Here is a 13,083-nt window from a genome sequence, read left to right as displayed (position 1 = left end):
ATGGTTTGTCCTCAGTAGTAGGTAGTGAGGTGAGATTTGTGTAGAAGTAGCTTTTTGATTTTAATAGAGTAATTTATATAGTTGGCAAAATAGGCAAGCTTCATCATGCAAAGTCTTTTTTTTTTTTTTTTTTTTTTTTTTATTTAAGCAAGAGTGTTAAAATGAAGAAAGAAAAGATTGTGAGGACCATTTTCCTTTCCTGGTGTATTAATTAGTTAACTGGAGACAACAGAAGTCAGCATCTGTGAAACTGAAGACAGATAAGAAGAAAAATGCTTTGAAGGGCTGGGAAAAAGGGATTAGATCACCTCTGTTTGACAGAGAAAACCAGGCAGAATCAGAGGAGGGCGTGGGACACAATTTAATGGAGTGATGTCTTTCCACAGAGGGATTTCAGTGAGGAGGACTTTGATGCCTCAAGCTGGAAAATAGTGTGTAAGGAGTTGAAGCCTGTCACAGAGAATTACATCTGTAGCCCTGTGAATACAGGTGATTGACTACAATCTGGTAAGTCTACAGCATTTAAAAATCTACTGTTCCCAACAGAGCTTGTTGAAAGCTCAGATGGTAAAGTACTTCCAGAGAAATTTGATGGCTGTATTTGAGTGGATTCCTACGTGTGCAAGTTACCTTCCGTCTACGTGCTGATATTTTTCTACAATGAAATAATTTCAGAAGTTTTCTCTTTGTTTATTGTTTTCATAATGAAACAATAAACTGAAGAAGTATGAGAAAGTTGTTCCTACCTCTTTCGGTGAAATAATCTCAGGACTTGGGTGTTTATTTTCTGGATGGGATTTACCAGTAGCACTTACCCCCCCCCCCTAAAAAAAAACCTCTGGAAAGCCCATGTAGACTTGCATTTTACAAGAGTAGTGAGACTGGCAGAACTGGCCATGTTGCTTCTCTAGCAGGACAATTAGCTTCAAGTGGGATGGGCCATTTTGTGTGGAACTCACAGAAGCTGACTCAGCTCCTGCAAATCCAGTCTTGCTCCATCCCAGTGTGGTAGGAGAAGAGTTGCTGGATTTTGTCCCACTCTGCTGCTGCTGCTCAACCAAAAGACATTCTTCAGGCAGAATATACAGTCCAATACAAACAAACCTGTTTGTGATCCTCTGCTGAAGTGACCCTTTTATTGTCAGAACCATACAAAGGAAATGCAGATGACCATATGGTACTTTGGAGCACCCTCAGGAGGCTGCTGATGAAAGAATGGAAATTTCACCATTTTTAATATTAGAGAACTGTCTGGAAGAGATAGTGACCACTAGAAATGTGAAAGGTAAAATGAGCTGAGTGACATGTAGGCACAGCAGTAGGAAATTCTGATTCACATAATGAGTTACAAAGATTTATTAATGAGATTGGAAGCTCTAGAAGGAGGTAACAGATGAGCAGAGCTTACCTCATTCATAGCGTATGAATGTGGCTGAAGGTGAAGGAGCAGTGCTTGACATCTTTCAGATTCTGCTGCTGTGCACTGATGGAAGCTTTTTAGTTCAGTATTGTCCTCTTTGTGTTTTCTCTGTTCCAGACAGAAGGAGCAGAGGACCACAGGAATGCTATTTATGTCCTTGTTAATTAATTGCTTGTGTTTCTATGCAGTTTTCCTGTTTGCTTATGTGTGTTATGTGTTGCTCCTTTCTGCACTTGTTTGAATGAAGCCAGCAGAGGTAAACATGAGTTTTGTAATGCTGTCACTCCTCCCCACCAGTGGTTGGGTACCACCACTGTGGAACCCTGACACCTGGCTTTGTCTTCTCATCCTTCCAGCAATGCGAAACCAGACCCAGGTCAGTGAGTTCATCCTTTTGGGCCTCAGCCATGTCCAGAGGCTGCAGCACTTACTCTTCATCTCCCTCCTGCTGCTCTACTTGACCGTTCTTCTGGGTAATGGGGCCATTGTGGCCACGGTGATCTCTGAGCCTCAGCTCCACAAACCCATGTACTTCTTCCTGGGGAACCTTTCCTGCCTGGACATTTTCTACTCTACAGTCACTGTTCCCAAGATGCTGAGTGTCTTTCTTTTGGGGCACCAGCCCATCTCTTTTGGTGGCTGCTTGGCCCAGCTCCACTTCTTCCACTTCCTGGGCAGTACAGAGGCTGTGCTCCTGGCCACCATGGCCTATGACCGCTGGGTGGCCATTTGCAATCCTTTGCGCTACCCCCTTGTCATGAGCCCACGGGCTTGTCTGCTGCTGGCTGTGGCCAGCTGGGCCACTGGCTTTGTGTATGCCCTGATGCACTCTGTCATGACCTCTCAGCTGACTTTCTGCCACCAGAACCACATCCATCACTTCTTCTGTGATGTCAAGCCACTCTTGGATCTGGCTTGCAGTAGTACCACCCTCAACATGATCCTCCTCAACACTGTCACCACAGCTATTGCACTGGGCTCCTTCACTCTCACAGCCCTCTCCTACCTCTACATTCTCTCCTTTGTCTGCCAGAAAGTCCAGTGCCAGGAAGGAAGATGGAAGCTCTTCTCCACCTGTACCTCCCACCTCACAACTGTGGCACTGTTTTACATACCAGTGCTCTTCAGTTATACACCACCCTCCTCTGGAAGCTCCCATAAAAGGGATATGCAGGTGTCTCTCGTGTACAGTGCTGTCACCCCAGCTCTCAACCCCTGGATTTACACTCTCAGGAACCAGGAGGTGAAATCTGCCCTGAAAAAAATGTTAGGGAGAAAACTCTTTCCTGGAGCCAAGTGACTAAAACAAAGACAAGGCTGGGAATGTGTGTATCCCACCTCTGGTATTTGCAAGGAAAGAGCTCCAAAGGACTCTGTATTGCAACAGGCTGAAAAATTAGTGACTATCTCATCTTTGGAAGTTAATTGCAAAGATCCAAGTCGGGAGAGATAGTCAAGGACTGGACGTCTCCTCCATCATTTTAAGATGTCTTGTGGTACCTCACCTGGCCCCCCTCTCCCAATACAGAAGCCTGTGTGTCTCTTGCAGGACTGGAGGCAGAGCTGACAGCTCCATGCAGGCATCCTGGGTGATCTAAATAGGACAGGATTACTTGGCAGCTCTGTTGAGGCAGCTGAGTGACTCTCCTGTCATTCAGGCTTGCTGCAGAGCTGCAGAGAGCTTGCATTCTGGGTGGGCATAGCCTGAGAATGACATTGTCACCATTTGGCTTGTGTCAGCCCTCTGGAGGGATCAGTTTCAGTTGTGTCTGAACACAACTGTAAGGGAAGCCTTACCAATGAAGCTCGATGGTAATGGAAACTCAGAAATGGATGTGAGCTTCACCTCTGCTGGCTTTAGCCATCTGGCTCATCCTGTCTAGATCTATATAGACTTCAATGGATTTATCTGTCCAGCTACTTGATTGTCCAGATTTGATCCTCAATACCTGGTTTGCATTTACACAGGCTACTACAGACCCGTTACAGTTCCTTCAGTTTCCTACCCAGCTTTTGTTTGTGGATCCAGCACAGAACAGGTCTGTGGCAGGTCCGTGGCCACACTTCACGCCTGTCAAGTATGGAAATTTCTGATAGCCCTGCGTAGCTCAGGCCTTTAGGCAATATGTCCCCATTATAAGGTGGAGTGCAGCTGTTTTGAAGTGTCCCATTTTGAGATGCTAGGGATCTTTACAGAGACATTCAGCACCCTCAGTGATATCCTGGGCTGGAGTTCCATTTTGAGGAAGATCAGAAGCCTGTGGTATTCCTGCAGACACCAGCTCTGCTCTGTCTGCCTTTTGCATTACCAAGGACAGAACAAAGGGGTGCTCAGATCTGTCAGCATAATGGGCTGGATGCAAGGAACAGAGGGTAAACTCTTGCCTCCAGGTATGATTTCTGGAGATGATACCATGACCCAGTTTGCCATGCATTTGCACTCCAAGATTCCATCCTTTCCAGCTTGACAATTCATACCCAGGAAATAGCATTTAGCATCTGACATTGAGTCATTTGAGACAATACTTGCTCTAAGAGCCTGCATGTGATTTGGTTACCTAAAAAAAGATATCTCAAGCCATCAGACAAATGACTTGTGTGTTCCCACCTGATGCTCTAGAAAGACACAGAAATTTGGTTCTGCTTTCTTCCTCTATTCCTATTTTTTGTTGTTACACATATAACTGGGAACATTCTCACTACTGTTCCCAGTCATGGAGTAGAGTTTTTGTTTTGTAATTCCCAGTGGAGTCTTCGATTTACTCTAATTCACTGGAATTCTGGAATTAATCCTTGCAGATCCACCCTGGTCCTTCACCTTCCTGCCCAAGACCATAGCTGCTTGATCACTGCAGGTGTAACCACCATTTCTGCTAACAGTTGCATTGTGCAACTTCATGGGTGTTGTGATTTGGTAACTGCAAAGTACTTATCAATGCTTCATAAACATTACTGAACCCTAAGTAAACCTCTCCACTACACAAGACAAACCACAGGTAAGCTTTGGCTCCACTTGTGAGGAGTACTGGGTTGCCTGGGTTACTTTGCAGTATGGTGGTGATAATGAAATCAGTTCTCCCAATGGATGTAACTGTTTCTTTTGTGATTTTATTCCTCTGATCAGTTTTTCCTGTAATCACACAGCAGTTCATCCATTAAAGCTATTTAATATACATCTTCTACTGAGTATCCTGGTTTGAAAGGACAATGATAAAAAAAAGATGCCTATGAGAGATGCCCTGAGAGTAGTTTGGACCCCACCAGCAGCTGCCTGGCTGTGGCAATTACAATGAGGGGGAGTAGTTATTCCTGTGGGGAGGAGAAAGTGGATCAGGTGACCCAAATGGATCAATTGCAATGTTCCTTCCCATGGTTCTCAGTATAAAATGGCTCCTCAGCTTTCTGCTGTCATTTCTGGTTGATGTGCTGGTTGGATGGATGGAATTCTCTTTTTTATTGCTCCCACTGCTGCTACTCAATGCTGTTCATTGCTGGAGAATGATAATATCCACCAAGATTGCTCTTCTTCTGCCTCTGTAAGTGTGCTTGGCTGCTCCAAGGCTTTTGTGGAATGTTACTGGGACTCTGGACTCAGACACCACATCTGCTGCTGAGTCCAGTTTGGGACTTGGCTGGTTGGGAAGTAATTACTAGCTGGGGTCTATTGGTTCTCTATTTACATGTTTGTATATGTCTGTAATTCACCATCATTATTACTACTTCATTAAACATAGCCTAGCTTTTTTTCCAACCTTGAAGTCCCTCTTCCTTATTCTCCTTTTTATCTTCCCCTTTTTATCTTCCCCTGAGATGTTAGTGGGGGAGTAACAGAGCATCTGTCACCTACTTATTGGCTAAAAGTGTGACACTGAGGTTTCTTGTCTCTTCTGTATGTGCTTTGGACTTAATCTTTTGTTTGCTCTGCACCTGAAATTCAATGGTCTGCTGCTGTATCTAGGTAGAATGGTCCCTCTCTCCATTATTTTCATCTGGAGTTCTGGTATCAGTTGGCCCTCTTCCTGTTATGTGGTATTGTCTTACTGTCATGGGGGGCTTGCTTCAGTACTTTTTCACTAGATAAGCTTTTCCTTAGTACTTTTGATGTACAGCTAATGTTTTAAGTAGCATTCAAGGTTCCAATATCTCACCCCCTTATGCTGAGCATAAAGTCCAGCCAAGATCTAAATTTTTAGTTGCAAGCAAACCCACTGTTTGTTTTCATCCCCAACACTGTCATCTCAGATTACAGGGTATCACTTGGCACTGTCACCTGTCTACTGTCATCTTCCTCCATGCTCTGAAAAGTCCCTTTTTTTGCCTGTAATGTTTTAGCCATTTCTCACATCACTCCTCCTTAGCCCTCATGAACAGCAGCTGCTCCTCATGAGGCTCTACAGCTTTTAGCATGCACCATGTTCAGGAATGCCTCGTGTCTTCTCTAGTATCTTTCCATGTCCTGGTAGCTGAGCCTCAAGCCATGCAGAGCCCTGCATAACAAAAGAGAGCAGTGTCCATGGGCAGAGGAACCCCTTTCCAGAGGTGCTGGCCATAAAAGGCATCTAGACGGGTTTGAACTCTGAGCGAAGGCAAAGTTTGGCTCCTTTCACCCAAGTATTATGTTGTTAGTAATCTGTTATTACTACAAAATGCATCACAGTGGTATTTATTCTCTTTTGCTATCCAGCTCCTTTAACAAAGGAAAACCTTATTGGTTACCAAAGATTCACCCCTAGCTCTACATATGTTTAGAACTTCTAGGGAGGTTAGCCCACTAGTATGCTTCTTAATCACAAAGGGGAGTGGGCTTTAGCATTAAAATGAGCTAAGGTAACGAGTTTAAGCCTTCATCCAATCAGTTACCAATAAAGTTCTTACCCAGTCTTGCTCAGTTTTCCTCCTGTTACAGGTCTACAGATTAACCATGAAATTCGGTCTGGGGAATCCAACCATGGGGCCCCTCCATTCCTGTTGTTATGGTTTCAAAATAAAGATTGGCCCTCCATGGCCACTCTGTGAATCTTTCAACTTGATCTATGACATCACCACCACCAGTAAATGTGAGTGACTACTCATGAAAGCTGGGGATCACTTCCTGAGGCAGAGTCATTTCCCTTTGTAGGAATTATTAACTTCTGTATCAGATTTCATCATCTAGGCACCCAAAATAAATCCTTACGTGGAGGGAAACAGGCACTTTGTGTCTGATTTCATTGTGATGAAAAAGCCATCAGCTGAGTGGCCTTCAGAAGTTCCCATTTCTGTGTTGATGAAGAGTGGAGTTCTGGTGACAGATTTTGCTGCAGAAATCTCAGTTTACCTCTCCCTACGTGTCACATGAAGGGCTGAGAAATCCTTTTGAGGATGGTTGAACCTGCTGTGCTTGACACCTCTCTGAGGACGAGAGAAGTTGCAGGAGTGCTTATTCTTCATCATCCAGAGTGTTGAACTGAGACCAACCTTCCAGCTTGTAAGCAGCTAAAAACTTGGTCAGAGAAGTCTTTCTAAGGAACATTCAATGATAATTCTGGGAACTTCATGTAATATACCTGTGGTCTGAGCTTGCATTTAGTTTCCTACAGAGGCTTTGTACAGGTTACTCTTTAGGAGAATATGGAGGCCTTCCTGGTTAGGCACCAAGACCTCTAAAATAACATGCTGGGAGATGGAGAAAACAGGAAAACTACTGGTTGTGGTGCATGTTGATACAGCCTTCCCCTCAAAACAAGAGAGAGAAATTTGACTATGAAGAGAGTTAAAGAGAGAAGAATTGAAAAGAGAGAATTGAGAGTTGAAGAGAGAGAATTTAACCCACTGAATTCTCCTCCCACTTCAAGAAAGTCTTGTATTCATCCTCAGGTCAGAGGAAGAATAGGTAGGAATATTTCCATCCCTCCTGGAAATAACATGAAAATCTCCTTTTTCAACCAGCTATACTGCAAGCTCACAGAAGTTGCCTCCTTAGAGCTAGAGAGAGCAGCATGGCAGTGACCATAGGTGGTGGTTATCTGGTCTATCCACCTACTCCTCTTTGTGTTTCTTGACAAATCAGATCATTTCCCATTTTAATTTTTTAGTACAGTTAGTTGCTGTCACTTATCCTGAAGCAAAGTATTTTTGCCTGCTCATATCCAATTAATGTCTTAAAATATATGTTTTACCTTAGAAATGCACACCTATTTTTAATTGGAAAGTTGTTATTTGGAAGTTAAAAATATACAGTCCTGGTAAACATCAACATTTTTCATGAATTTTGGTTCATGAATTTCATTGCCAAAAGATTTTTTTTCTAAAATCATCTGAAAACTGTTAAATATTTTCCATGCTTCTGTAATTTTTTATTTGCTGAAAGGAAAAAAAAAATCTTTGTGTACATGACACTTATTTTTGGTTTTAATACATTAGCTAGCTCGCTATCCACTGAATTTTCTTCTGCATTTTTTCCATGTATACAATGTTTATTTGCCTGCATCTGATTTTTTTTTTTCATTCGCTTTATATTTGCCCACCTTGATGTTTGTCTAACTCTTGGACAAGTACCAGCAGTAATTCCCTCCTTTCATCTTCTCTCATCTTTTGGAGTTATCCCCATACTGTACTGGTTTGTGTGACTTTTGACCATGTTTCTGTCTCTAGCAATGTGGCCAGGGGAGGCTGTGTTGCTGTAGCTTACAGTAAGGAGAAAGAGTTTCAAAATCCATCTTCAAAATATTATTTGCTTTTTGAATAATTTTTAGATGTGTCAGGATTTTCGGTACAGGTGTTTTTCATCCCAACTGAGCATGCAGGTAATTTTCCAAGAAGAACTGCAGGGAGAAATTGAGCTGTCACTGGCTTTGTGGGGCAGTGTTGTTTCTGAATATGTTGAGAGGGATGATTTTATCATAGGCAGCTTTCCCCTTTGTGACACACAGACCACAAGATGCTTGACCACAAGCATGATGTTGTTCAGGTTTCCTTGACAGCATCAGGCCCTTTTGGCAAAGAGTGTTTATTAAGTTCATTTGTAGTGTATTGATTTAGCATTGTTAGGCTTGAATAAGAAACAAGAAATCCTCTGTTGCTCATTAGAACTTGAAGCCTGGCAAAACTTCTCAAAGTCTTGTCCCTCCTATTAGCCACCTGGTGACTCTACAGAGAATTAGCAGAAAAATTTAGTTACAGTTTGCACAGACCGTGTGAGAAAATGAGGCAGTGTGAAAGGAGGTCACCAGGGTAAAGTTTCCTGCAGTTTTAATGGGGCCTGCTGAGGCCATTAGAGATTAAGTTGTTGGAAGAAGTCTAAGTGGCCCTCCTGGGGTCTGATCAGAGCAGGAGATGAGAGCATGGTTAGAGGAAAATCCAGCAGGGAGTGCTTTTGCCAAGCAGCCCCTTGGATGTGTCCTGTCAGAGAAAGGGCCAGGTGCTGACCCACAGCAGAACCTCTCCAGGCCTCACCTGCCTCAGGCTTCCTCCTGCTCAGTGTGGGAGATGCAGAGGAGACACTCAGGCTCCTGGGAGGCTGCAGCAGCCACACAGTCAGGGTGCCTGAGCAAAGCCATATCAGCCTGGCCCTCATGTGCCTCATGGCTTCCCCAGCCTTGGGGCTCACTCCTCCCTGCTTTTCCCCAGGTTCGAGCGCTGCTGTTCAGTCCTGGAACACAGCCCCCACCACCTCCCTTTTCTTGGGACCTCTCTGTCCAGGCCTGCAGACCCCCATCCGTTCTGCCTTGTAGTGATGGCACCCAGCTTCTCCACACGGAGTCCCTGCTGCCCCAGACCAGATCCCCAGCCCGCCAGACACCAGTATTTCAGGGGTGCCTTGTAGCCTGGTCCTGCAAGCCCTGGGCTTCCACTCTCTGCAGCCCCTTCCCCTGGCTACCCAGCTGTGGATGGGTGCTGTTCAGCCATGCATCTTCTCTGGGGTGGTGACAGCTTGGGGCTTCCAGTTGTCCCAGCTCTGCCACCCATCTGGCTCTGTTCAGTGGATGCCCAGAGTCCCACCCTCGGTGTCATAGCCTCTTCCCCATCCCAAACCTTGAGAAATTCCCTGAAACTGCTCCTTCCTGAGTCTCCCCCAGCTCTGCAACACTCCTCCAGCTCATCCACTGCCCCTCATTGAATGGCCCTCACTCTTCTACAGATGTGAGCACAGAATTGTCAGAGTTGGAAGGGACCTTTGGAGATCATCTAGTTCAGCTCTCCCACTAAAGCAGGATCATCCAGAGCATGTTACACACCACTGCATCCAGGTGGGCTTTGAATATATCCAGAGAAAGGGACATGCAGTGGGATGTGCAATGGAAATTATTCTGTCAAAAGTCATTGTAGTGGTTTTGTGTGTCTGAGATGAAGGTATGAGTTGGGGTCTTAAGAAAGAAAGTTGTTGGAGTGAGTCCAGAGGAGGCTACAAAGATGATCAGAGGGCTGGAGAGCCTCTGCTATGGGGACAGTCTGAGAGAGTTGGTGTTGTGCAGCCTGGAGAAGAGAAGGCTCCAGGGAGACCTTGGAACCCGTTCCAGCACCTGAAGGGGCTGCAGGAAAGCTGGGGAGGAACTTTTTTCAAGGGCCTGGAGTGATAGGGTAAGGGGGAATTGTTTTAAGCTGAAAGAGGAGATATTTAGATGAGATGTTAGGAAGAAATTATTTCCTTTGAGGGTGGTGATACATTGGCCCAGGTTGCCCAGAGAAGTTGTGGCTGCCCCATTCCTGGGAGTGTTCAAGACCAGACTGGATGGGGCTTGGACCACTCTGCTCTAGTGGGAGGTGTCCCTGTCCATGGCTGGGGGATTGAAACTGATGTTCTTTAACATCACAAACCACTGTTTGCCTCAACACAAACCATTTTATGATTCTATGACTTTACTGAAGAGATTTGTTTTAATAGTAAAATGGACATGTTCTCATGACATAGGTGTTAAAAAACTGTCCTCTGTCACTGTCTGAAAATGTCTGTCTGCAGTGTGTTTGGGCCTGATTTCAGAAACCTTAGGTATGCACACCTCAAATCACAACCTCTGAGGCAGAAGCAAGTAAAATCTGGTCTATTAAAAAAAAAAATGGCTTGAAATGCAAAAACAGAAATTAAGAAGCAATATTAGAAGTTAGCCTAAACTATTATCTCATCTTTTGAAGATGTTTTAGAAGTCTCATACTGGATAAACCCCTCAGACTGGACACTGGCCAAACTGCAGCCCCTGAAGCACCTGCATCCAGAACCCAGATGTAAATAGCCAGTGCAGTTAGAAATAATGGTGATATGAAGGGAATACAGACAAGAATTCTGTTTAAATTTCTCATGCTAGTGTTACCATGCCTAAGGAGTTTACAGGTCAGCTTTCTAAGTTTCTAAGAATCTTTTTGTAGCCCTTTCAAAGAAATAATCACCTCCAGAGAGTGACTTGCCCATCCTGACTGAGTCATAGATGAGAATGAGATAAAAATCACGCATAGAATAGGTATTTGTGGCTTTCCACTGCCTTCTGAGGAATCCCACATTCCCAGCATCACAAGGAAGCCAAAACACCTGGCACAGACTGCATTTCAAATCTTTAGCTGTCAAAGTTTCGGGAGGTTTGACTCGTAGTGAGAAAATATTTATGTCACTTTACTTTACATGTGTAAGTGATGCCTGAAATTCTGATTGATATGATCAATCTTCCAGCTAGATCAGTGCCCACTGCTTGGCAAAGTCCTTTTCCTTCCACAAGCCTCAAAGGTAGCTGGAGCTACTGTCATGAAAACAGATGCTGACAGATGCATTTTGGGTTTTTCTCTGTAAAACCACTATAGTGGGAGGGATTTCTGCTCTCTGTGTCCCAAGGGCAGCATTCCTAGCATCCACAGTGCTAAGGGTGGCTCCTTAGGAAGCAATAATCCAGCTCAGGGCCAGCATCCTGGCTCTCACCTGCACTGCCCCAAGATCCCTCTGGCACAAGCAGGCAGAGCACAAGCATCCCATGACCCTGGAGAAGCACTGGGAGGTCCATGACATCTTGACAAAGGAGTTAGAAGTGACCTATATAGCAGAAGGGACCTCCATGCTTTCAGAGCAGCAGCAGGCACAACCCAGGGAAGCATCCCCAGAGCACCTAAGGTCACTGGGTCTCTAAATTAGGGCCCCACCAGATTATGGTTGGCCAGGGGCCTCTTCTGTGCCCCATGTAGCCACATGTCAATGGATGGGACCAGCCTGTGCCCTGTGTGTCTGCGGCTGTAAGACACAGTTTTTATTGTGGCTTTGGATTTCTGTGTGACTTGGGTAATATGGGAACAAGGCAAATTTGCTTGGAGTATAATTAAGATTATTTTGTGGTGTGCTTCCATTTTGGTTTTACTAGGCTTTTTTTAGAGCAGTCCAAAGAAACATAGTTTTTCTCCCCAAAACAACTACCCAGCTCCATCTTTGGGCTGATTGCTACATCAGTGATCATGTATTTGCTGTGGCAGTACCCTCCAGTGCTTTGTGTTTTTATCAGTATGCTTCCCCCGTTCCCCAAAAAAGCCCCCCCAAGCATAGCTCTTGATACGTCATTTATATAAACCCATAAATGCATGGACTTTTTTCCACAGGGCTCCTCTGATGTCTTTGTTTCTTAAAGTGTAGATAAGTGGATTCATCATGGGTGTCACTACAGTGTAGAAGACAGAGAGCAACTTGTTAAAAGCTGTGAGGCTGTAGGTTCTGGGCAACATATAGACAAGGATGATGGTTGTATAGAAAATAGTGACAACAATGAGGTGAGAGGAGCATGTGGAAAATGCTTTTTGCCTTCCTGTAGCTGAAGAGATTCTCAGGATGCTGCTGATGATTAAAATATAGGAGGCTACAATGAAAAGAAAGGGCAGCACTGTACATGCAGCAGCCATCACAGAGGTTACAGCTTCCACCAGAAATGTGTCACTGCAAGAGCATTTTATCACAGGGTTGAAATCACAGAAGAAATGGTCGATCTCACTGCGATCACAGTACACCATTTGTGACATCAACAGTGTGATTAAAAAGCTGATCATGAACCCACTTCCCCAGGCTCCTGCAGCCAGTGCTGTGCAAAGCTGCTGATTCATTAGGCTGGTGTAATGTAAAGGTTTGCATACTGCTAAGTACCGATCGTAGGACATCACTGCCAGGAGACAGCACTCCACTGAAGCTAGGAAAGCAAATACAAAAAACTGTGTCATGCAGCTGCTGTAGGAAATCCTTCTGTCACCCGTCAGGAAGGCAGCCAGGAGCTTGGGCAGGATGGTGGAACTGTAGCACAGCTCCAAGCAGGACAAGTTACTGAGGAAGAAGTACATTGGGGTGTGGAGATGCTGATTAGCCCCCACCAACACGAGGATGAGGATGTTCCCCATCATTGTCACTGTGTAGATCATGAGAAAGAGCAGGAAGAGAGGAATCTGAAGGTTGGGTAAATCACCAAATCCCAGGAGGATGAACTCGGAAATGTTGGTTTGGTTTTGCTTTTCTGTAGCAGACATCATGCTGAATCTAGGGGAAAGCAAACACTGAAATGTAACGTAAAAGGCAAAAACCTGCTTTCCAGACATGTCTGTAAAGATTAATCCATGGATCCAATCTCTATGTCTTGACATCTTATTTAAAACTCCAGTTCCTAAGGCATTTCACCAATATTTTCTAGTTAAAAGCAAATTGTCTTATCTGTTTCAGTCACTGCTGGTATGCC

The 13,083-nt window shown here is 44.5% G+C and overlaps 2 protein-coding genes across 2 annotated transcripts; one reads left to right on the top strand and one right to left on the bottom strand.

Moving 5' to 3' along the window:
• The first annotated feature begins 1,644 nt into the window (after positions 1–1,644).
• Positions 1,645–3,417, top strand: LOC139800988 (olfactory receptor 12D3-like). The gene has a single exon (XM_071754626.1). The coding sequence runs from the start codon at positions 1,662–1,664 to the stop codon at positions 2,718–2,720; it is 1,059 nt and encodes a 352-aa protein (XP_071610727.1). The 5' UTR covers positions 1,645–1,661; the 3' UTR covers positions 2,721–3,417.
• Positions 3,418–11,926: 8,509 nt separating this feature from the next.
• LOC139800989 (olfactory receptor 5B21-like) lies at positions 11,927–12,880 on the bottom strand. The gene has a single exon (XM_071754627.1). The coding sequence runs from the start codon at positions 12,878–12,880 to the stop codon at positions 11,927–11,929; it is 954 nt and encodes a 317-aa protein (XP_071610728.1).
• Positions 12,881–13,083: the final 203 nt, after the last annotated feature.

The sequence above is a fragment of the Heliangelus exortis genome, chromosome 11 (genome assembly GCF_036169615.1).
Source record: "Heliangelus exortis chromosome 11, bHelExo1.hap1, whole genome shotgun sequence".
In the NCBI taxonomy this organism is placed as follows: domain Eukaryota; kingdom Metazoa; phylum Chordata; class Aves; order Apodiformes; family Trochilidae; genus Heliangelus; species Heliangelus exortis.
This window is presented reverse-complemented; position numbering and strand designations above follow the sequence as displayed.

What these genes read in the sequence shown, in the direction of transcription:
- LOC139800988 (XM_071754626.1), top strand. Translation starts at nt 1,662, where the DNA reads ATGAAGCCAGCAGAGGTAAACATGAGTTTTGTAATGCTGTCACTCCTC.
- LOC139800989 (XM_071754627.1), bottom strand. Translation starts at nt 12,880, where the DNA reads ATGATGTCTGCTACAGAAAAGCAAAACCAAACCAACATTTCCGAGTTC.